We start from the raw sequence: 25,110 nt of genomic DNA on the forward strand, positions 1-25,110 counted from the left end.
TAGTTTGAAATGTTCTCATGAACAAAGAAGCTATCTTCCTCTTCCACCTAATTAATAACAAAACTGAACGGCTACTATTTCCTCGTCGGCTGATAATAGAATGGGCACAGCTTGAGTTGCATCATCGCACAGAACGATGTAATGATTTTGTATTGTTTCTTTGGTGATAATGAATAAATAAACAGTCGTTGAAATTATGGGGAAGACCACCAGTAAAGGGACCACATGGTCGATCACCGTTTGGGAGGAATCAGCAAAATTAAAGCGATGTAAAAAATGCTATATGAGTAAAACAAGACTTACGTTACGTATGGACTGTAATAATTATGCAATCTGACCATTAAAGGCTAAATAGAAATTGTTTGGAGGTATCATAAAGGTACCACTTTTATGCACCGCGAAGTGAGCACAGACGCCGCAGAACACGCAGGGAAAGCGATATTTCACATTCGCTTCATCGGGCACCTTCATCATTTCTCACAACGTAGCAGCGATTGCGATGTTTCTTACTGCCCAAAACATGCTCTGACCAACCTTCCGGTGGAGGTTCATGGGACTTAACATATACATGTTGACGGCAATGCAACCCAAAGGCAATATTTTTGTGTTTGTAGGGAATGTCTGACAACTCAATTATTGTCCAAAATAATGACAATTATGCTTTTTGTAAATAATATACGTTCAACTTAATATCACGTGCGTATTCAGACGAACTGGTCCCTTTAAATTAAAAGATGTATTTTGTATTCGTCATCCTTGTCATATAAGTAGCTCCTCTTCAACAAACATTTAATATAACACAATTTTAATACCTGTGGTTTTGTCAATGGTACAATTTTGTGATAAAAAAGTTTGTTCTCCCAAACGGTAAAGTCATGTATACTTAAAAGGAAAAATTAAATAAGTATCTCTGCTTGCATCAGCGATTACAATATTGATGAAGTTAAGAGAGTTTGGGTGGTATTCCAGACTGACGATGGATAATGGGAGCCTGGGTGGTAGTCCAGGTTATTAACGTGAGCTTGATAAAACATGATAAAATGTTTGTCCTTTTAATTGCATACTCATATTACATGCATCAGTTTATGAATTGTGTAATTAGCAAAATTCGAATACACATGTTATCGGGGGAGTCAAGTTGTACAGTCCATGGCGCAGCTGCGAGAATAATGGAGTTGATTATACTCCATGCATAGTATGCATGCCCGCGCTGTCAGAGCAGTGTTATACTTTCTTCGATTTAGCAAGGTTATACAAAATGGTTACGTAAATGAGCATACGGTAACTCATAATTATTGTTTTATGGTAAAAAGAAAACGCACATAATGTCAGCACACGTTTCCTCACCAGATTTCTCAAATTCTAATCACACCATTCTTTTTAAAGGCACGAGAGCGGGGGAGGCAGTACCCAGACAGCGGTAGTAGCCGGACACTCACCAAACATATATTTATAGCTAATTAGGTAAACTGCTGATACCCAAACTTAACAGGCAAGCATAATCCGTTTTCCCCATAAGCCATTTAAAATGTGTCTGCTAGAGGTAACTCTCTGAACAAACCGTCCACGATCACCTTTCAAACATGACTGCCACGCCCGTACGTTTTCATACATTATCGCTAAGCAACGCTGTTTTCGGTCTTAAATTAGTGTTTTCCAAACGACTCATTTTAAATTAACTTCAGTGTAAGGTTGGGCTTTTAGTAAATGTAACGACATTCCATGAAAGAAGATGACGCGAAAATTCAATAAACAGATTACTTTTTAAAGCATGTCCAGGTACTACCTCCATGAAAAAAAGTGGTAAGGGAGTACACCCCCCTCAGTAGTCGTACGCATTACCCCAGGACCGCTCCTGGCTTCTGATTGGTCGAGAGGATCACGTGACCTCTGTGACGTCACATCCGGTCACGTGACCTGCGCATGCGCGCGGGGCATGATGGGACTTGCGTGCGCATCCAAGATGGCGACACATCCGTTTCCGGTGGCGCGCGCATCCAAGATGGCGTCGCATCCGTTTCCGGTGGCGTACGCATTCAAGATGGTGGCGCATCCGTGTCCGGTGGCGTACGCCTTCAAGATGGCGGCGCATCCGTTTCCGGGGAGGATGGGGAAAACCTAGAGAAACGGTCGTACAAGGTGAAAAAGATCGACATGGTTGTTGTTCTTTTGTTGTTCTAAAAATAGAAATAGAAAAGGTGGTAGTGGTGAAGGGAGGGTGGTGGTGAAGGGAGGAAGGCGGGAGGGGAGTCGGGTTCTTTGTTTTGTTTTGTTTTGGTGGGTGTGTGGCGATGGCATGTGGAGATGATAGTTCACTGAGACGAGCTTATCATACACAGTCGATGACTCTGCCACTTTGTTGCTAGGTTGACGTCATATCGGCGAAGGATTTTGCAACAACATTTCACAAATCATGTCATCGGGTATGGTGATGTGTTTGTAAACTTTGAGGTGCAAGGTCTCGTTCCACAAGGCGATCGATGTATTGTAGCCCACTATGACAGCCGTTCGTCTAAGTTAAAAGTCGATGAGTGGCAATCACCTCAGCGCTACGATCATGGTGTGGAATTCTAAAGGTGTTGGCTGAATTCTAAAGGTGAATCGACAGGCAAAGACATGAACGTGATGTAGGTATATGCCTACGTACTGTCATTCGTGTCTCCATGGTGCCACGCGTGACTACAAACACACGTTTATCCATAGGATGATGCATTGTCACACGTTTATTTATACCGAGGTGCTGGCACTCGTGTATTAGTCCGGTAATTAAAGGTTTATTTTTCATGAAGGTTCAACAAAATTGACGGAAAGGGTTTTTTAACACATTTCACTGCCTTGATAGGTCTACTTTAAAAAAAAAAATAGTTTACCAAAATTTGATTTGGGGAAACACCCAAAATAGGTCAAATCCAAGATGGCCGCCATCAATACTAACGAAAATCGAAAAAGTAAAAAAAAAAGAATCAATCAAAATCTAAACATGGATGATGACTCTATTTATAATCAACTTCATAGGATCAAGACAGGGGAATATATATTTAACAATTTTGAAGTGAAATCTTATACAGAAATAAATTACGGCTGCCCGAAATGTGAAAAAAATGCAATTGTTCCATATCGGACTACAAAATACTTAACACGGGCTTATAAAGAGGGAATAACCCTGCAATACTACAGTTTACAAGTCAAACTTACTATCAATTTAAATGTCTAAAGTTCAAGACAGTCTATATATTTACACTCATATACTGGACATGAAGAGACGATTATTCAGTAATGTCAGAAACGTCATGACTTGGTTCATTTGAACATGTCATCCCTTTGCGTTGTCCACATGCTGAGGTACATTTTAGACAAAAAAATTCTGCATGAGCATGTGTTTTCATCACACTTTCCAGTGCAATTGTATCTGATTATTTTCAACAGAAATTTAGGAGTGACAGCTTGGTGCCTTGTGATTGGTTTCAATATAGTGCCCTTGTTGCTCTTGTGAAGCGTCCAGCCCCATTCTGTCGCATCCATATTGTTGCCTAGCCAGGTCTGCACTTGGAGTCAGACTCGTTGGCTGGGCAATCTGGCAGCATCTGATGTCGGTGGAAGGTGTCGAAGGGGTAGGTAATTTGAGTTTGATACATACCTTCTCAGTGAATTTTGTCACACGTTCAGAATTCAAATCCAAGCCAGGCATACAGCCGTAGGGGATTGCAAGTGCCTGATTACCAGCCTGCTCGATTTCTGCATGGTTTTCACCTGTCACCATGAAAACCTTTGAATATTCCTGAGACCACCCCTATGCCATATGGCCTCGATGTTGTGTCGGTCCCTGACAATGCATGTACAAAGAGCAAAGAATGGCTGAGATTAGGATCAAGGATCATCTGTAGGATGAAGATTTCAATGATCTTTGTACTTGTCTGAAGAAAGATGGCCTCGTGGTATCGGGTCTGAAGTGATATTGCAACAGGATGAGAAGGTCTGTGTCATTCCCTACCACTACCACAGGCTGTGTTTGAGCCAATGTCCAGGCCGACATTGCAATGTCATAGTCAGCATCTCCGGATGAGTGTTTAATCTGAAAACCCACCTTTTTCGATTTTTGACCCCAACAGACTGATGAATTTCTGTTTGTTTCTTTCATTTGCCAAAAGGGCTTTTTCTTCATTTTCAGAATCATGTCTGCTGTGAAATCCACATCCACTCCAATCTCACTTCCAGTTCTTCTCTGATGGGTCTCATCCTTGGTCGAAAAACACCACAATAACCATCAAACACAATAAGAGCATTGCAGAAGTGGTTCCTCAAGAAATGAGCCCGCACAGCTTGTGACACTGATTTGCCGGACAACATCTGACCTGTACTACCCTCTGAATATACTTGAGTGATGATCTCCTTTAACCCAGATCCAGCCATCAGATTCCCAACTGTACCCACAAAACTCATCTAAGTATGGAATCCCCCCAAGACCAGGGCTATTTGATGCAAGGGGCTCTCAGCTGGCCGTGATTCGATGATCATGTATGCAATTCACCAAAGCTGCTGGTCGATTGTAATAACCGGTGTGATTCCATGTCATCTGGCATGTTTGGAAATATACTCCAGCGTTGATCTGACACAGGATTTGTCACTTGGTGTCACGTTGATAATCGACAAGAATATCTCAAAACTCTTCCTGGGGTATGGAATGTCAGAATGGAGCAACTGCATGCAACCGGAACACAGTGGTCAACACACAAAGAAGTGGCGCACTCCACAAAATATCTAGTTTGCTATTCTTTTCATCAAGACAGAAGTCACCAATTGCCTTTGGATTTCTTTGTGAGAATAGTTTGACACTGTTGATTTGTTTAACATCATCCAAGTCCACCTTAACTCTTGGTACCCTCCGTTTCACCATCTTGCCCATGGCATGGATTGAGCCAGTGCCATCAAACCTTTTGCTGGCATGATCTATATAACCAGCCTGGTATTGCACGAATGTATCTGCAATGTCTCTGATTAGGTGAACACCATGAGTGGTCACCGAGAATTTTCTAAATTTACGAGGAGTTGAAACCGCGTTGGCTTATCATATCCACTAAATTACAATGACCATATTTGTGTTATAGTGTGATACTTTGTCAAACTTGTCGAGGAGGCAGAAATGATGGGGACATGTCGAATGCATTATTGCCTGACCCAATGACGCAGTATGGGGTTTACTGTTTCAGCTCTTGATGATGCTTGAAGGAGGATGCGTAATGCATGTGGGAGGTAATCAAGATTGGTGTCAATCAATGTCATCTGCTCATTGTCGAGATACACATCAACATGTTTCGACATGGTCTCTACCTGCGTATGAACGTATCCTCCCCCAACTTTAATCAAACTGTCCATGTCGGATTTGTCCACCTTTGCAACATTTTCATATGCTGTAAGAGATGCAATGTTAGGTTGTTGCCTGATTGTAGTTATGAATACCTTGTTCCCATAGTGATTCATGAATTCCCTTTTCAGCTGAGATGTAGGGTGTAGTTGATCATCACTCAGTGCACTCACTGACTTCATAATGTGATGCATATTGTCCAAAGGAATCGTTTCATCATCATTCTCTTCCAAGTAATAAATGGCAATCTCAAATGCTGTCATCTAGGACATACACTTCAGTCGACCAAGTCTCCGTTTCTTTGGTGGAGCCTCCTCATGTTCAATATAAGCTGCAGGTATACTTGTCCTTCTCCGAAAATTCTTATCATAAGCATGGTGATGGATAGCTTCTTCAGCTGGTAGATCGTATATGGGCACGATACCTGACTGTACTATCTTGGCCCAATCATCTTGCCTGTTGACACAGTATGTTGCAGACATATGTTGAGTAACTCAAGAGCCATCGCACTGCTGAAGTACACTTCTATATGGATGTGTGTATGCAACATCCTGGTCAATACAAGTACAACATAGAAAACAGTGAGTTTTAAAATTTAAGGCTTAAACATATGATCGAAGAGTTTTCAGCTACTTTGATTGCCTTTGGATTTATATGCATACTTCGACACTGTCTATGTACCAACAGGCTACAGTTGTATATGATGTCTGGTGCATCTAATTTGTGCAGTCTGTTTGCGTTATTAATGCTACAGCAGCATTTTGCTGTCAACTTCACATAATCCTGGGGTTTGTCCAGGTTAACTGGTTCCATACATAGCAAACAAGTCGCCATCTGTGATCTACATAGGACACCTTCAGTTGAGAATAGTTACCTGCGAATAGTAACAGTTGATAGAAATATGGTTGACATGTGTACAGATACAAATGTTGCTTTTCCGATTATAGCAAATGATTTTTGTGCTAAATGTCTTGATTATATCTTCTGAATAAACTTTTAATAAAGTTTCTGAGAAGCTAATACCATTTGAGAAAAATAACTGCTTCCCGGAGTTTGGGTTATCTCCCTTGATTTTCCTTGAAACAAATGTTGATGTTAATTTTAAGGCTCTGTTTCAAATTTTATATTTATATTTGTTCATATTTTCATCAGTTATTCCTCTCTAGAGCCAATCAACTATATATTATACAAGTTTTCATTTTAGCTATAAAAGAAAAATAGCTTATACATACCTATATGTTCTTGAGGTCTATCTTTAAAACATTGTATGCTCGGCCGCCATTTTGAAGAAGCTTTTTCAATTATATTTGTTTCTAATTTGATTATTTAAGTGAAGACAATAAACGGTATGATTTTATATGTAAAACGTCAACATTATAATAAATCGGTTCATGTTCTGCAAGAATTACTGATATTAACAAATTTATGTACTTTTTCGTCATTTTGAAGCATTATTTAAAATTTCTATGTGAATTTTCCTTTCAAAATTGTTAAATATACATTTCTTTGCATTTATCCTGGCAAGCTAATATAGATAGACTCATCATAAATGTTTTTATTGTTATTGGTTCCACGTTTATGACTATTATTACTTTTGTTGGCGGCCATCTTGGATTTGACCTATTTTCGGATGGTTCCCCATGTCCTATTTTGGTAAACTTTTTTTTATTTTAATGTTTAGGTGCCAAGGCACCAAAATCAAGCAATAAACCTTTTCCGTCAATTTTGTTGAACCTTGACCTTTTAATTACTGTTTACATGTGTACGTCACGCGTGTCTTCATGTACACGTACTCTAATTCGTGTCTCTATGCAAACATGGTGCCACGCGTGACGACAAACACACGTTTATCCATAGGATGATGACGTTGTCACTCGTTCATTTATTCCGAAGTGCTGACACTCGTGTATGTTGACATGCGTACTGTCACGCGTGTCTCCATGCACACGTGATGTACTTCATGTCTTCAAACACACATGGTGTACTACGTCTCTCCATGTAAACGTGATGTACTTCATGTCTTCATGCAAAACGTAGTGTCATGTGTGTCTTCAAAAAGACATTGATCCATAGGATGATGACGTTGTCACTCGTTTATTTATACCGAGGAGTTGGCTCTCGTGTAGGTCTACATACGTACTGGCACGTGTGTCTCCATGCAAACGTCATGTACTTCGTGTTGCCATGCAAACGTGGTGTCACGCGTGACAACAAACGCATGTTTATCCATAGGAAGATGGCGTTGTCATTCGTTCATCCACGCCGAGGAGTTGGCACTCGTGTATGTTTACGTGTCTGTTACCTTTTGTGTCTCCATGCAAACGTCATGTACTACGTGTTTCCATGCAAACGTGGTGCCATGCGTGTCTACAAACAGACGTTTATCCATAAGATTATTAATTATACCGAGGAGTTGGCACTCGTGTATGTTTGCATGTGTACTGTCACACGTGTCTTCAAACAGACGTGGTGTACTTCGTGTCTTCAAACACACATGGTGTACTACGTGTCTCCATGCAAACGTGATGTACTACGTCTCTCCGTGTAAGCGTGGTGCCACGCGTGTCTTCAAACAGACGTTTATCCATAGGATGATGACGTTGTCACTCGCTCATCCATGCCGAGGAGTTGGCACTCGTGTATGTTTACATGCGAACTGTCACGTGTGTCTCCATGCAGACGTGATGTACTTCGTGTTGCCATGCAAACGTGGTGTCACGCGTGACAACAAACGCATGTTTATCCATAGGATGATGGCGTTGTCATTCGTTCATCCACGCCGAGGAGTTGGCACTTGTGTATGTTTACGTGTCTGTTACCATTTGTGTCTCCATGCAAACGTCATGTACTACGTCTCTCCGTGTAAACGTGGTGCCACGCGTGTCTTCAAACAGACGTTAATCCATAGGATGATGACGTTGTCACTCGTTCATTTATACCGAAGTGCTGACACTCGTGTATGTTGACATGCGTACTGTCACGCGTGTCTCCATGCACACGTGATGTACTTCATGTCTTCAAACACACATGGTGTACTACGTCTCTCCATGTAAACGTGATGTACTTCATGTCTTCATGCAAAACGTAGTGTCATGTGTGTCTTCAAAAAGACATTGATCCATAGGATGATGACGTTGTCATTCGTTTATTTATACCGAGGAGTTGGCTCTCGTGTAGGTCTACATACGTACTGGCACGTGTGTCTCCATGCAAACGTGATACCACTCGTGTACACAACCATACATACAGACATACAAACATACGTAGAGGCGTGGTGTCACTCGTAGGCGTGTACCTCCAAGAGGACTGGGGAGGGTGTGGATTCTTTTGGATTGTTGTTTGTACTGGCAAAGCAAAGGATGAAAGCGTTCTTTTGGGAGAGATGGGTGGCCCTGAAAAGGGCCGTTGGAAACAAACTGGAAACAAGCTGGACGAGGCTTGTCTCTGTTTTACATTACTTTCCTTGATCTCGATACTAGATAATAATACGGACCACCCCAACAGTCGGGGACGTCAACTCCGCGTTGTATAGCTTGTTGTAAAGCTGCAATAGCCTCAGACTTGTTCTTAAACCAGTGCGGACTCTGCGATAGGATCGTCTCCGATTCACCTGGTGGGTAGGTCACTATTGTCCACGAATAGACTTTACTCATCAACGGACATTGTTGACTGTTGGTCTGACACTTCAGACAGCTGCATCCAGACGACATGGTTGATCTCTCATTCAGTGCTTGGACTGTGACGGTGTGCGTGGCTTTGCTCTTTTTTAATTTTTTTATAGGTTAGGCACTGAAACCCTGCTTCCTGATTGGTCGAAAACGCAGCACGCCGATGGTTCCGTTCCGGCGCCTGGTCTGACATTCGGTTTTTCCAAACCGGACACAGACCCTTGTGATGGGTGTACAGGCAGTCTTATATGGGTGTACAGGCAGCCTTACATGAGTGTACAGTCAGCCTTACATGAGTGTACAGGCAGCCTTACATGAGTGCACAGTCAGCCTTACATGAGTGTACAGTCAGCCTTACATGAGTGTACAGTCAGCCTTACATGAGTGCACAGTCAGCCTTACATGAGTGCACAGTCAGCCTGACAGGGATGTACAGTGAGTCTTATATGGGTGTACAGACACTCTAAAGGGGTGTACAGTCAGCCTTACAGGGATGTAAGTCAGTCTTATATGGGTGTACAGTCAGCCTTACAGGGTTGTACAGTCAGTCTTATATAGGCGTACATGGTTCACGTGGCATCTATACCAGCGATGTATGTTAAACGGAATCTGGTGGTGGTCCCTGTGGCATCTGCTAATGATGTACGTTACTAACAGACTCTGGTGGTGGTGCCTGTGACATCTACTAATGATGTAGGTTGCTGACAGACTCTGGTGGTGGTTCATGTGACATCTACTAATGGTGTATGTTACTAGCAGACTCTGATGGTGGTCCATCAGGCATCTACTACTGATGTACCTTACTAACAGACTATGGTGGTGGTTCATGTGACATCTACTAATGATGTACATTACTTAGAGACTCTGGTGATGGTTCACGTAGCATCTATACTACTGATGTATGTTACTAACAGACTCTGGTGGTGGTTCATGTGGCATCTACTAATGATGTACATTACTTAGAGACTCTGGTGGTGGTTCACGTGGCATCTATACTAATGATGTACGTAACTAACAGACTCTGGTGGTGGTTCACGTGGCATCTATACTAATGATGCACGTTACTAACAGACTCTGGTGGTGGTTCATGTGACATCTACTAATGGTGTATGTTACTAGCAGACTCTGATGGTGGTCCATCAGGCATCTACTACTGATGTACGTTACTTACAGACTATGGTGGTGGTTCATGTGACATCTACTACTGATGTACGTTACTTACAGACGCTGGTGGTGGTTCATGTGACATCTACTAAAGATGTACGTTACAAACAGACTCTGATGGTGTGTCATGAGGCATCTACTAATGATGTTGGTTGCTGACAGGCTCTGGTGGTGGTGGTGCATCAGGCATCTACTACTGAGGGTAGAGGCTGAGTTATGATGTAAACGCTGTCTGTCATGTCTGTGCTCAAGTAAGTACAACACGTGTTCAAGTACAGCAGCACGTACAACTAAGAACGTTTTTACTTAGTTGTACGTGCTGCTGTACTTGAACACGTGTTGTACTTACTTGAGGTACATCAGTAGTAGATGCCTGATGGACCACCATCAGAGTCTGCTAGTAACATACACCATTAGTAGATGTCACATGAACCACCACCAGAGTCTGTTAGTAACGTACATCATTAGCAGATGCCACAGGGACCACCACCAGATTCCGTTTAACATACATCACTGGTATAGATGCCACGTGAACCATGTACGCCTATATAAGACTGACTGTACAACCCTGTAAGGCTGACTGTACACCCATATAAGACTGACTTACATCCCTGTCAGGCTGACTGTGCACTCATGTAAGGCTGACTGTACACTCATGTAAGGCTGCCTCTACACTCATGTAAGGCTGCCTGTACACTCATGTAAGGCTGACTGTACACTCATGTAAGGCTGACTGTACACTCATGTAAGGCTGCCTGTACACTCATGTAAGGCTGCCTGTACACCCATATAAGACTGCCTGTACACCCATCACAAGGGTCTGTGTCCGGTTTGGAAAAACCGAATGTCAGACCAGGCGCCGGAACGGAACCATCGGCGTGCTGCGTTTTCGACCAATCAGGAAGCAGGGTTTCAGTGCCTAACCTATAAAAAATTAAAAAAGAGCGAAGCCACGCACACCGTCACAGTCCAAGCACTGATTGAGAGTTCAACCATGTCGTCTGGATGCAGCTGTCTGAAGTGTCAGACCAACAGTCAACAATGTCCGTTGATGAGTAAAGTCTATTCGTGGACAATAGTGACCTACCCACCTGGTGAATCGGAGACGATCCTATCGCAGAGTCCGCACTGGTTTAAGAACAAGTCTGAGGCTATTGCAGCTTTACAACAAGCTATACAACGCGGAGTTGACGTCCCCGACTGTTGGGGTGGTCCGTATTATTATCTAGTATCGAGATCAAGGAAAGTAATGTAAAACAGAGACAAGCCTCGTCCAGCTTGTTTCCAGTTTGTTTCCAACGGCCCTTTTCAGGGCCACCCATCTCTCCCAAAAGAACGCTTTCATCCTTTGCTTTGCCAGTACAAACAACAATCCAAAAGAATCCACACCCTCCCCAGTCCTCTTGGAGGTACACGCCTACGAGTGACACCACGCCTCTACGTATGTTTGTATGTCTGTATGTATGGTTGTGTACACGAGTGGTATCACGTTTGCATGGAGACACACGTGCCAGTACTATGTATAGACCTACACGAGAGCCAACTCCTCGGTATAAATAAACGAATGACAACGTCATCATCCTATGGATCAATGTCTTTTTGAAGACACACATGACACTACGTTTTGCATGAAGACATGAAGTACATCACGTTTACATGGAGAGACGTAGTACACCATGTGTGTTTGAAGACATGAAGTACATCACGTGTGCATGGAGACACGCGTGACAGTACGCATGTCAACATACACGAGTGTCAGCACTTCGGTATAAATGAACGAGTGACAACGTCATCATCCTATGGATTAACGTCTGTTTGAAGACACGCGTGGCACCACGTTTACACGGAGAGACGTAGTACATGACGTTTGCATGGAGACACAAATGGTAACAGACACGTAAACATACACAAGTGCCAACTCCTCGGCGTGGATGAACGAATGACAACGCCATCATCCTATGGATAAACATGCGTTTGTTGTCACGCGTGACACCACGTTTGCATGGCAACACGAAGTACATCACGTCTGCATGGAGACACACGTGACAGTTCGCATGTAAACATACACGAGTGCCAACTCCTCGGCATGGATGAGCGAGTGACAACGTCATCATCCTATGGATAAACGTCTGTTTGAAGACACGCGTGGCACCACGCTTACACGGAGAGACGTAGTACATCACGTTTGCATGGAGACACAAATGGTAACAGACACGTAAACATACACAAGTGCCAACTCCTCGGTGTGGATGAATGAATGACAACGCCATCATCCTATGGATAAACGTCTGTTTGAAGACACGCGTGGCACCACGTTGAGACGTAGTACATCACGTTTGCATGGAGACACGTAGTACACCATGTGTGTTTGAAGACACGAAGTACACCACGTCTGTTTGAAGACACGTGTGACAGTACACATGCAAACATACACGAGTGCCAACTCCTCGGTATAATTAATAATCTTATGGATAAACGTCTGTTTGTAGACACGCATGGCACCACGTTTGCATGGAAACACGTAGTACATGACGTTTGCATGGAGACACAAAAGGTAACAGACACGTAAACATACACGAGTGCCAACTCCTCGGCGTGGATGAACGAATGACAACGCCATCTTCCTATGGATAAACATGCGTTTGTTGTCACGCGTGACACCACGTTTGCATGGCAACACGAAGTACATGACGTTTGCATGGAGACACACGTGACAGTTCGCATGTAAACATACACGAGAGCCAACTCCTCGGTATAAATAAACGAGTGACAACGTCATCATCCTATGGATCAATGTCTTTTTGAAGACACACATGACACTACGTTTTGCATGAAGACATGAAGTACATCACGTTTACATGGAGAGACGTAGTACACCATGTGTGTTTGAAGACATGAAGTACATCACGTGTGCATGGAGACACGCGTGACAGTACGCATGTCAACATACACGAGTGTCAGCACTTCGGAATAAATGAACGAGTGACAACGTCATCATCCTATGGATAAACGTGTGTTTGTCGTCACGCGTGGCACCATGTTTGCATAGAGACACGAATAACAGTACGTGTACATGAAGACACGCGTGACGTACACATGTAAACATACACGAGTGCCAGCACCTCGGTATAAATAAACGAGTGACAATGCATCATCCTATGGATAAACGCGTGGCACCATGGAGACACGAATGACAGTACGTAGGCATATACCTACATCACGTTCATGTCTGTGCCTGTCGATTCACCTTTAGAATTCAGCCAACACCTTTAGAATTCCACACCATGATCGTAGCGCTGAGGTGATTGCCACTCATCGACTTTTAACTTAGGCGAACGGCTGTCATAGTGGGCTACAATACATCGATCGCCTTGTGGAGCGAGACCTTGCACCTCAAAGTTTACAAACACATCACCATACCCGATGACATGATTTGTGAAATGTTGTTGCAAAATCCTTCGCCGATATGACGTCAACCTAGCAACAAAGTGGCAGAGTCATCGACTGTGTATGATAAGCTCGTCTCAGTGAACTATCATCTCCACATGCCATCGCCACACACCCACCAAAACAAAACAAAACAAAGAACCCGACTCCCCTCCCGCCTTCCTCCCTCCTCCCACCTTCCTCCCTTCACCACCACCCTCCCTTCACCACTACCACCTTTTCTATTTCTATTTTTAGAACAACAAAAGAACAACAACCATGTCGATCTTTTAACCTTGTACGACCGTTTCTCTGGGTTTTCCCCATCCTCCCCGGAAACGGATGCGCGGCCATCTTGAAGGCGTACGCCACCGGACACGGATGCGCCACCATCTTGAATGCGTACGCCACCGGAAACGGATGCGACGCCATCTTGGATGCGCGCGCCACCGGAAACGGATGTGTCGCCATCTTGGATGCGCACGCAAGTCCCATCATGCCCCGCGCGCATGCGCAGGTCACGTGACCGGATGTGACGTCACAGAGGTCACGTGATCCTCTCGACCAATCAGAAGCCAGGAGCGGGTCCTTGGGTAATGCGTACGACTACTCCCCTCTACAGTCAGTTATAGGCCTAAAGCTATTCATTTAAAAAAATAATTCATTTTAGAGGAATGACATTGTAGATTTATGAATCCACTCTAACTCAATACAGACCACGTGGTCTCTTTATGGGTAGCCTTCCCCATATTTATATTTATAAGAACTGACACAGCTTCCACCATTATTGTAGCATGTTGTACTCTCTCCTACTGAACTAGTTTTTCATATATGGCTGTTATAGGTCATTTCATTAGTATATATAATTATAATTGTGTAAGTACTTTCCATTGGTGTACTGAAATTCTGATTGTGGTTTGACTGATAATCATGTTGACAGAAATACAAGGCAGGAAGAAACATCATCTAAAACCCATTTAATAACATTTAATAACAAGGAATAAAAATACAAAAAATCTTTAAAAGATATTACAAATGACCAAGGGCTTGTTTACCCACCTTCCATCTAACTGACTCTCATATTATGCAAAACACCCAGTCAGAACACCAGGTGGTAAGGGGATTGCCCCGAACATACACTGCAAGGTCTGGGGACACATGTAGCTCCTGTAGTTGTGTCACATCCTTCCAATGTACACAAGTCAGTATTGCTTACACCTCTTTCCTTAATCACTTGGTATACAGGTTATTCTGAACAATGTTTCGTTGTCGATGGACAAATTATATAAAAAGTGATCTCATATCACAATAGGTGGGAGAAAGGTGAAACAAAACATGATAAAATATTTTGAAATTGAGCATTATGTTCAATGAATGTGTAATACAGTATATCATTTTAATTCAAGGTTGTTTTCAACTGGCAAAAATAGACTGAAACTTGCTGCATAGCAATTGTTAGGGAATCTTTGGAGACTTATCATCAACCACTGACTTGTCTGGCCCTTATTTGATTATTTATATAAATATTTTGTTGATATGTCACTCTTTGCAAGAAAAAAGACACAATATATTTAAATATAGGGATCCACATACCAGATAAAGATTTCACAGATCCTGCTGCTGCACTGCGGTACCGAGCATACTATGTAACAGTACTCGGCATCCAGCATGCCACGTAACAGTACTCGGCATCCAGCATGCCAGGTAACAGTACTCAGCATCCAGCATGCCAGGTAACAGTAGTTGGCATCCAGCATGCCAGGTAACAGTAGTTGGCATCCAGCATGCCATGTAACAGTAGTTGGCATCCAGCATGCCATGTAACAGTACTTGGCATCCAGCATACCACGTAACAATACTTGGCATCCAGCATACCACGTAACAGTACTTGGCATCCAGCATACCACGTAACAGTACTCGGCATACCAATAGGAGGTTGGCACCCTCTCGTATGTAATCACTGACTTTGTAGTGAACAACTTTATTAGGGATGAGAGCAGGCATGCAGCTCAAGTTAGGGTTGGGAGCAAGTATGCAGCTCAAGTTAGGGTTGGGAGCAAGTATGCAGCACGGTAAAGCAGCTCAACTTAGGGATGGGAGCAAGCATGCAGCTCAAGTTAGGGTTGGGAGCAAGTATGCAGCACGGTAAAGCAGCTCTACTTAGGTATGAGAGAAAGTATGCAACTCTACTTAGGGATGGGAGCAGGTATGCAGCTCAACTTAGGGATGGGAGAAAGTATGCAGCTCTACTTAGGGATGGGAGCAGGTATGCAGCTCAACTTAGGGATAGGAGAAAGTATGCAGCTCAACTTAGGGATGGGAGAAAGTATGCAGCTCAACTTAGGGATGGGAGAAAGTATGCAGCTCTACTTAGGGATGGGAGCAGGTATGCAGCTCAACTTAGGGATGGGAGAAAGTATGCAGCTCAACTTAGGGATGGGAGAAAGTATGCAGCTCAACTTAGGGATGGGAGAAAGTATGCAGCTCAACTTAGGGATGGGAGAAAGTATGCAGCTCTACTTAGGGATGGGAGCAGGTATGCAGCTCAACTTAGGGATGGGAGAAAGTATGCAGCTCTACTTAGGGATGGGAGCAAGTATGCAGCTCTACTTAGGGATGGGAGAAAGTATGCAGCTTAACTTAGGGATAGGAGAAAGTATGCAGCTTAACTTAGGGATGGGAGAAAGTATGCAGCTCTACTTAGGGATGGGAGCAAGTATGCAGCTCAACATAGGGATGGGAGCAGGTAGGTGTGGGTCCTTGAGATAGTTTAAAATTAACTTGTCATAAAAAGTTCATTTCTCAGATCCTTAAATCTGAAATTGACAGCTGTAAAATACACTTTGTTGGGATATGTCAACAAGTGTAAGAATGTATCATGCATGAAAGTCATCACATGTCCTGAAAGGTGCTGTATTCTCTTATCAAAGGGAATGACTTCACACCCAAAAAAGGCATATGTAGTAAACCTAAAAAAAATATATTAACAATGTCACATGATATAAATACTAGTATTTCATTTTTAAACAATACATCCTGTTTTCCTCATTTATCCAAAATATCACACCCACAAATGTCAAACATACAACATTAAACCACTCCTTTTTAAAACTTAAGAGAAGAGGATCGACATAATGTATGTATGTTATATGGAAGTAACGTTGTCATGACAAACACTACAAGAAAGGCAGATGTGTAGTGTCCATTAATTAACACTCACCTTCAATCTCTACCTATTGAGATCATATCACAGATATTAATTAGCCTCTAGTCATCACTAAATTACACTATGCTCCAACAGATGTCTTGAACACTTGCTACATTTCTTGACTCCACCAAGTGATCAACATCTAATAGTCTTGAGTATTAATAGTGTTGAAATAGTCTGAGAGTCAGACTGCTACTAGTTCTGTCTGATGCAGTAATTATGTTCTCACTTCCCTCAACGGTGCCTGGAGGTTTGCACCATGTATGTTTTCTTAACTTGTTCAGTGCAATACACATTTCAAACATACCTTTTATATGTTGCATGAAACTTCTATAAGGTATGATAAAGGGACTAGTTGGCCCTCAGAATCTGCATAATTAAAGAAATGGTTCTGAACACGTTCATATAAATTGGAAAAAATGTATCACAAAAAGCCTTTTTGATATTTAGATTTCTCAAAATGGAATAAATACTATGCATGATAGCACATCTGGAATGCCAACAGTGTGATAAAGTGAAATAAGCAAGGCTGTGTGCCTGTTATGATATAAGCTCAACTTATTATAAAACAGATGTGTAATATTGTCTTGTTTCAAAGGTGACTTAGTGACCCCTGCTTATATTTCACTGCAACCTTACAAGGTTCTTCTTGTTGCCATGGAAATTGATGTTGCTAAATGCTGCTCTGTGGCTACTTCTCATGGCAGTCGACCAGGTGCTTGATGTAGTGATACACGTAGAACACCTGCAACACACAATGTAGTGATACACGTAGAACACCTGCAACACACAATGTAGTGATACACGTGGAACACCTGCAACACACAATGTAGTGATACACGTAGAACACCTGCAACACACAATGCAGTGATACACGTGGAACACCTGCAACACACAATGCAGTGATACACGTGGAACACCTGCAACACACAATGTAGTGATACACGTGGAACACCTGCAACACACAATGCAGTGATACACGTGGAACACCTGCAACACACAATGCAGTGATACACGTGGAACACCTGCAACACACAATGCAGTGATACACGTGGAACACCTGCAACACACAATGCAGTGATACACGTGGAACACCTGCAACACACAATGCAGTGATACACGTGGAACACCTGCAACACACAATGCAGTGATACACGTGGAACACCTGCAACACACAATGCAGTGATACACGTGGAACACCTGCAACACACAATGTAGTGATACACGTGGAACACCTGCAACACACAATGCAGTGATACACGTGGAACACCTGCAACACACAATGCAGTGATACACGTGGAACACCTGCAACACACAATGCAGTGATACACGTAGAACACCTGCAACACACAATGCAGTGATACACGTAGAACACCTGCAACACACAATGCAGTGATACACATTTAGGAAAACACATGCCCAATGCAATGCAAATTAAAACAGAAAGTTCCATGGCTGTAGTTACCTGAATGACAAAGTAACACGCACTTCCAGTTTAATAAATTCATATGTCAGCACCACAGAATATTCAGTCTCAAATATAAACAGATTCCACAGGATATCAAGGATAAAAAGGTAATTGGGAAATGTAGACGCCACTTCAGGATTTTGAAAAAACATATGCCCAACTTGTAGTGCAACATAAAGATCAGAAAGTTCCATGTCTGTAGCCAACTCAAAAAGAAAGTAATAAGCACTTCTGGTCTAAACACCTTGACCTTCACCCTCAGTCATGAAAACAAATGATAAATGTAGCAGACTGTAGATGTTCGCTGAATAATTCTGTTCGCAATTGACATGATCATCACACATGGCAAGAAAGTGCTTATGTATTATTAATCATTGCAAAATGTTTCGTATTAGCATGAATTGAAGTCAAACATTCCATATTTTGACAATAAGGTTTCTGGTGACCTTTATTGTTTGTCATTGAGATTCTTCTTAAAATAAGACCCTATCCAAGCATACCTTGAGCAGTTGTTGAGATAATGTACATCAAATTTCATCAAATTCAAATAATGAGAGATTATAGACACAGGCACATTGATACATATACTTTACACTCAGTGACCAGATACTTAGTGTCGTCCAATCACATGTAAGAACATGAGTGAGTGAGTGAGTTTTGGCTTTACGCCGCTTTTAGCAATATTCCAGCAATATCACGGCGGGGGACATAAGAACATGAGTCTTAATGCCAAGCGCCAGGCAGGGTAACAACAAATCCTGTGTTTTAATGTATTCTTTTCCATATGATGGGGTCAGGGGATCAACCCCCAACCCTCTGGGCAGAAGCACTATCCACTAGTTATTTGTATACAATCTTTCATAATTCACTAGAAAATGATAGATTGTGTGACCTCTAGTGACCATGACATTATAAAGGTCACCTAAAAATGATGTGATCAAGACCTTCCCTTAAAAATTAAGTAAGCTGAGTTTTGTAAACTTCCATTCCTACTCAAGTTCTTGTGTACACATGGTGTTTTTACGCCTAGTTCACAATGAGACTCCTTGACCTTCAACGTCATCCAGTAATATGTTTGAAAATTTGAAGTTTTATATTCTATTGTGCATTCCTCATACATGCTCATTGTAGAATACAAGCTGAAGTCGCTGTTAAGGGCAGGATTGGAAAAAAATGACATTTTCAATATGGCTGCCATGGCAGATATGCTTAAAATTAGATCTGATTCTGTAAACATTCTTCACAAACATAACAACTGAACTCATCCATGGCAAGTTTCAGCTTCAAATGCCTTGTACATTCAGATGAGATGTTAAAAATGTAAACAAGAATGATCCACAAATGGACGATGGACAAAACGTCCAAACATAAGCTCAACTGGCGATGACTTGGCTCATTAAAACAGGAAAATGCCCCTAAAATAACTATGCATGATAGGTGCAAGATCTTGAAAAAACATCTCCTTTACTTAATAAATGTAAATTACCCTATTCTACCATTGCTGGTGCCTGTTTATATTTTTATGATTGATAAAATGTGCCACTGTATAAGAAACAATGGTAAAAAATGGAGATTTTCACAATGAACATAATGATTTCTGTAAGTGCACTGTTTTCCTACCTCTACACTTAAGCAGATAGTTCGTCCTATGGTAAAGACTGCGATGCCTATGTACATGAAGATGTCTGGAGCCCCCAGTGTGAGAGTCAGCACCCTCATCTCATACATGTACATCCACAGGGGTAGAATGTGCAGGCTCCCTACTGCATAGCATCCTAGGGGGCTTTTGAAGCCTGCAAAAGAGGAGTTACTTTGTAACATACCATGATTCCTTGAGTATACTATGTAACATACTACCATCCCTTTAATATACTTTGTAACATACTATGATTCCTTGAGTATACTATGTAACATACTACCATCCCTTTAATATACTTTGTAACATACTATGATTGATCCAGTATACTATGTAACATACTACCATCCCTTTAATATACTTTGTAACATACTATGATTCCTTGAGTATACTATGTAACATACTACCATCCCTTTAATATACTTTGTAACATACTATGATTGATCCAGTATACTATGTAACATACTACCATTCCTTTAATATACTTTGTAACATACTATGATTCCTTGAGTATACTATGTAACATACTACCATTCCTCTAATATACTTTGTAACATACTATGATTGATTCAGTATACTATGTAACATACTACCATCCCTTTAATATACTTTGTAACATACTATGATTCCTTGAGTATACTATGTAACATACTACCATCCCTTTAATATACTTTGTAACATACTATGATTCCTTGAGTATACTATGTAACATACTACCATTCCTCTAATATACTTTGTAACATACAATGATTCCTTGAGTATACTATGTAACATACTACCATTCCTCTAATATACTTTGTAACATACAATGATTCCTTGAGTATACTATGTAACATACTACCATTCCTCTAATATACTTTGTAACATACTATGATTGATTCAGTATACTATGTAACATACTACCATCCCTTTAATATACTTTGTAACATACTATGATTCCTTGAGTATACTATGTAACATACTACCATTCCTCTAATATACTTTGTAACATACTATGATTCCTTGAGTATACTATGTAACATACTACCATCCCTTTAATATACTTTGTAACATACTATGATTCCTTGAGTATACAATGTAACATACTACCATTCCTCTAATATACTTTGTAACATACTATGATTGATCCAGTATACTATGTAACATACTACCATTCCTCTAATATACTTTGTAACATACTATGATTCCTTGAGTATACTATGTAACATACTACCATTCCCCTAATATACTTTGTAACATACTATGATTCCTTGAGTATACTATGTAACATACTACCATCCCTTTAATATACTTTGTAACATACTATGATTGATTCAGTATACTATGTAAGATACAACCATTCCTCTAATATACTTTGTAACATACTATGATTCCTTGAGTATACTATGTAACATACTACCATTCCTTTAATATACTTTGTAACATACTATGATTGATCCAGTATACTATGTAACATACTACCATTCCTCTAATATACTTTGTAACATACTATGATTCCTTGAGTATACTATGTAACATACTACCATTCCTCTAATATACTTTGTAACATACTATGATTGATCCAGTATACTATGTAACATACTACCATTCCTTTAATATACTTTGTAACATACTATGATTCCTTGAGTATACTATGTAACATACTACCATCCCTTTAATATACTTTGTAACATACTATGATTGATCCAGTATACTATGTAACATACTACCATTCCTTTAATATACTTTGTAACATACTATGATTGATTCAGTATACTATGTAACATACTACCATCCCTTTAATATACTTTGTAACATACTATGATTCCTTGAGTATACTATGTAACATACTACCATCCCTTTAATATACTTTGTAACATACTATGATTGATCCAGTATACTATGTAACATACTACCATTCCTTTAATATACTTTGTAACATACTATGATTGATTCAGTATACTATGTAACATACTACCATCCCTTTAATATACTTTGTAACATACTATGATTCCTTGAGTATACTATGTAACATACTACCATCCCTTTAATATACTTTGTAACATACTATGATTCCTTGAGTATACTATGTAACATACTACCATCCCTTTAATATACTTTGTAACATACTATGATTGATTCAGTATACTAAGTAACATACTACCATTCCTCTAATATACTTTGTAACATACTATGATTGATTCAGTATACTATGTAACATACTACCATTCCTTTAATATACTTTGTAACATACTATGATTGATCCAGTATACTATGTAACATACTACCATCCCTTTAATATACTTTGTAACATACTATGATTGATTCAGTATACTATGTAACATACTACCATTCCTTTAATATACTTTGTAACATACTATGATTGATTCAGTATACTATGTAACATACTACCATCCCTTTAATATACTTTGTAACATACTATGATTGATTCAGTATACTATGTAACATACTACCATTCCTTTAATATACTTTGTAACATACTATGATTGATTCAGTATACTATGTAACATACTACCATCCCTTTAATATACTTTGTAACATACTATGATTCCTTGAGTATACTATGTAACATACTACCATCCCTTTAATATACTTTGTAACATACTATGATTCCTTGAGTATACTATGTAACATACTACCATCCCTTTAATATACTTTGTAACATACTATGATTCCTTGAGTATACTATGTAACATACTACCATTCCTCTAATATACTTTGTAACATACTATGATTGATCCAGTATACTATGTAACATACTACCATCCCTTTAATATACTTTGTAACATAATATGATTCCTTGAGTATACTATGTAACATACTACCATTCCTCTAATATACTTTGTAACATACTATGATTGATCCAGTATACTATGTAACATACTACCATTCCTCTAATATACTTTGTAACATACTATGATTCCTTGAGTATACTATGTAACATACTACCATTCCCCTAATATACTTTGTAACATACTATGATTCCTTGAGTATACTATGTAACATACTACCATCCCTTTAATATACTTTGTAACATACTATGATTGATTCAGTATACTATGTAAGATACAACCATTCCTCTAATATACTTTGTAACATACTATGATTCCTTGAGTATACTATGTAACATACTACCATTCCTTTAATATACTTTGTAACATACTATGATTGATCCAGTATACTATGTAACATACTACCATTCCTCTAATATACTTTGTAACATACTATGATTCCTTGAGTATACTATGTAACATACTACCATTCCTCTAATATACTTTGTAACATACTATGATTGATCCAGTATACTATGTAACATACTACCATTCCTTTAATATACTTTGTAACATACTATGATTCCTTGAGTATACTATGTAACATACTACCATCCCTTTAATATACTTTGTAACATACTATGATTGATCCAGTATACTATGTAACATACTACCATTCCTTTAATATACTTTGTAACATACTATGATTGATTCAGTATACTATGTAACATACTACCATTCCTTTAATATACTTTGTAACATACTATGATTCCTTGAGTATACTATGTAACATACTACCATCCCTTTAATATACTTTGTAACATACTATGATTGATCCAGTATACTATGTAACATACTACCATTCCTTTAATATACTTTGTAACATACTATGATTCCTTGAGTATACTATGTAACATACTACCATCCCTTTAATATACTTTGTAACATACTATGATTGATCCAGTATACTATGTAACATACTACCATTCCTTTAATATACTTTGTAACATACTATGATTCCTTGAGTATACTATGTAACATACTACCATCCCTTTAATATACTTTGTAACATACTATGATTGATCCAGTATACTATGTAACATACTACCATTCCTTTAATATACTTTGTAACATACTATGATTGATTCAGTATACTATGTAACATACTACCATCCCTTTAATATACTTTGTAACATACTATGATTCCTTGAGTATACTATGTAACATACTACCATCCCTTTAATATACTTTGTAACATACTATGATTCCTTGAGTATACTATGTAACATACTACCATCCCTTTAATATACTTTGTAACATACTATGATTGATTCAGTATACTAAGTAACATACTACCATTCCTCTAATATACTTTGTAACATACTATGATTGATTCAGTATACTATGTAACATACTACCATTCCTTTAATATACTTTGTAACATACTATGATTGATCCAGTATACTATGTAACATACTACCATCCCTTTAATATACTTTGTAACATACTATGATTGATTCAGTATACTATGTAACATACTACCATCCCTTTAATATACTTTGTAACATACTATGATTGATTCAGTATACTATGTAACATACTACCATCCCTTTAATATACTTTGTAACATACTATGATTGATTCAGTATACTATGTAACATACTACCATTCCTTTAATATACTTTGTAACATACTATGATTCCTTGAGTATACTATGTAACATACTACCATCCCTTTAATATACTTTGTAACATACTATGATTCCTTGAGTATACTATGTAACATACTACCATCCCTTTAATATACTTTGTAACATACTATGATTCCTTGAGTATACTATGTAACATACTACCATCCCTTTAATATACTTTGTAACATACTATGATTGATTCAGTATACTATGTAACATACTACCATTCCTTTAATATACTTTGTAACATACTATGATTGATTCAGTATACTATGTAACATACTACCATTCCTCTAATATACTTTGTAACATACAATGATTCCTTGAGTATACTATGTAACATACTACCATCCCTTTAATATACTTTGTAACATACTATGATTGATTCAGTATACTATGTAACATACTACCATCCCTTTAATATACTTTGTAACATACTATGATTGATTCAGTATACTATGTAACATACTACCATTCCTTTAATATACTTTGTAACATACTATGATTGATCCAGTATACTATGTAACATACTACCATTCCTTTAATATACTTTGTAACATACTATGATTCCTTGAGTATACTATGTAACATACTACCATCCCTTTAATATACTTTGTAACATACTATGATTCCTTGAGTATACTATGTAACATACTACCATCCCTTTAATATACTTTGTAACATACTATGATTGATTAAGTATACTATGTAACATAC

General features: G+C 39.5%; 2 protein-coding genes across 2 annotated transcripts in view; one reads left to right on the plus strand and one right to left on the minus strand.

Moving 5' to 3' along the window:
• Positions 1-14,582: 14,582 nt before the first annotated feature.
• LOC124119272 overlaps positions 14,583-25,110 on the minus strand; it is a 28,136-nt gene continuing 17,608 nt past the window's right edge. The window contains exons 6-7 of the mRNA XM_046481729.2: positions 19,917-20,089; positions 14,583-17,573 (exon numbers count right to left, since the gene is read on the minus strand). Coding sequence (XP_046337685.1) covers positions 17,520-17,573; positions 19,917-20,089 — 227 coding nt within the window. The 3' untranslated portion in view covers positions 14,583-17,519. The remainder of the gene's footprint in view (positions 17,574-19,916; positions 20,090-25,110) is intronic.
• Positions 15,817-17,408, plus strand: LOC124119281 (uncharacterized PPE family protein PPE21-like). Its single transcript, XM_046481741.2, has 2 exons — positions 15,817-16,366; positions 17,401-17,408. The coding sequence occupies exons 1-2, from the start codon at positions 15,817-15,819 to the stop codon at positions 17,406-17,408; spliced, it is 558 nt and encodes a 185-aa protein (XP_046337697.2).

Source organism: Haliotis rufescens, unplaced genomic scaffold (assembly GCF_023055435.1).
Source record: "Haliotis rufescens isolate VD_foot unplaced genomic scaffold, xgHalRufe1.0.p SCAF_15, whole genome shotgun sequence".
Taxonomy (NCBI): Eukaryota; Metazoa; Mollusca; class Gastropoda; order Lepetellida; family Haliotidae; genus Haliotis; species Haliotis rufescens.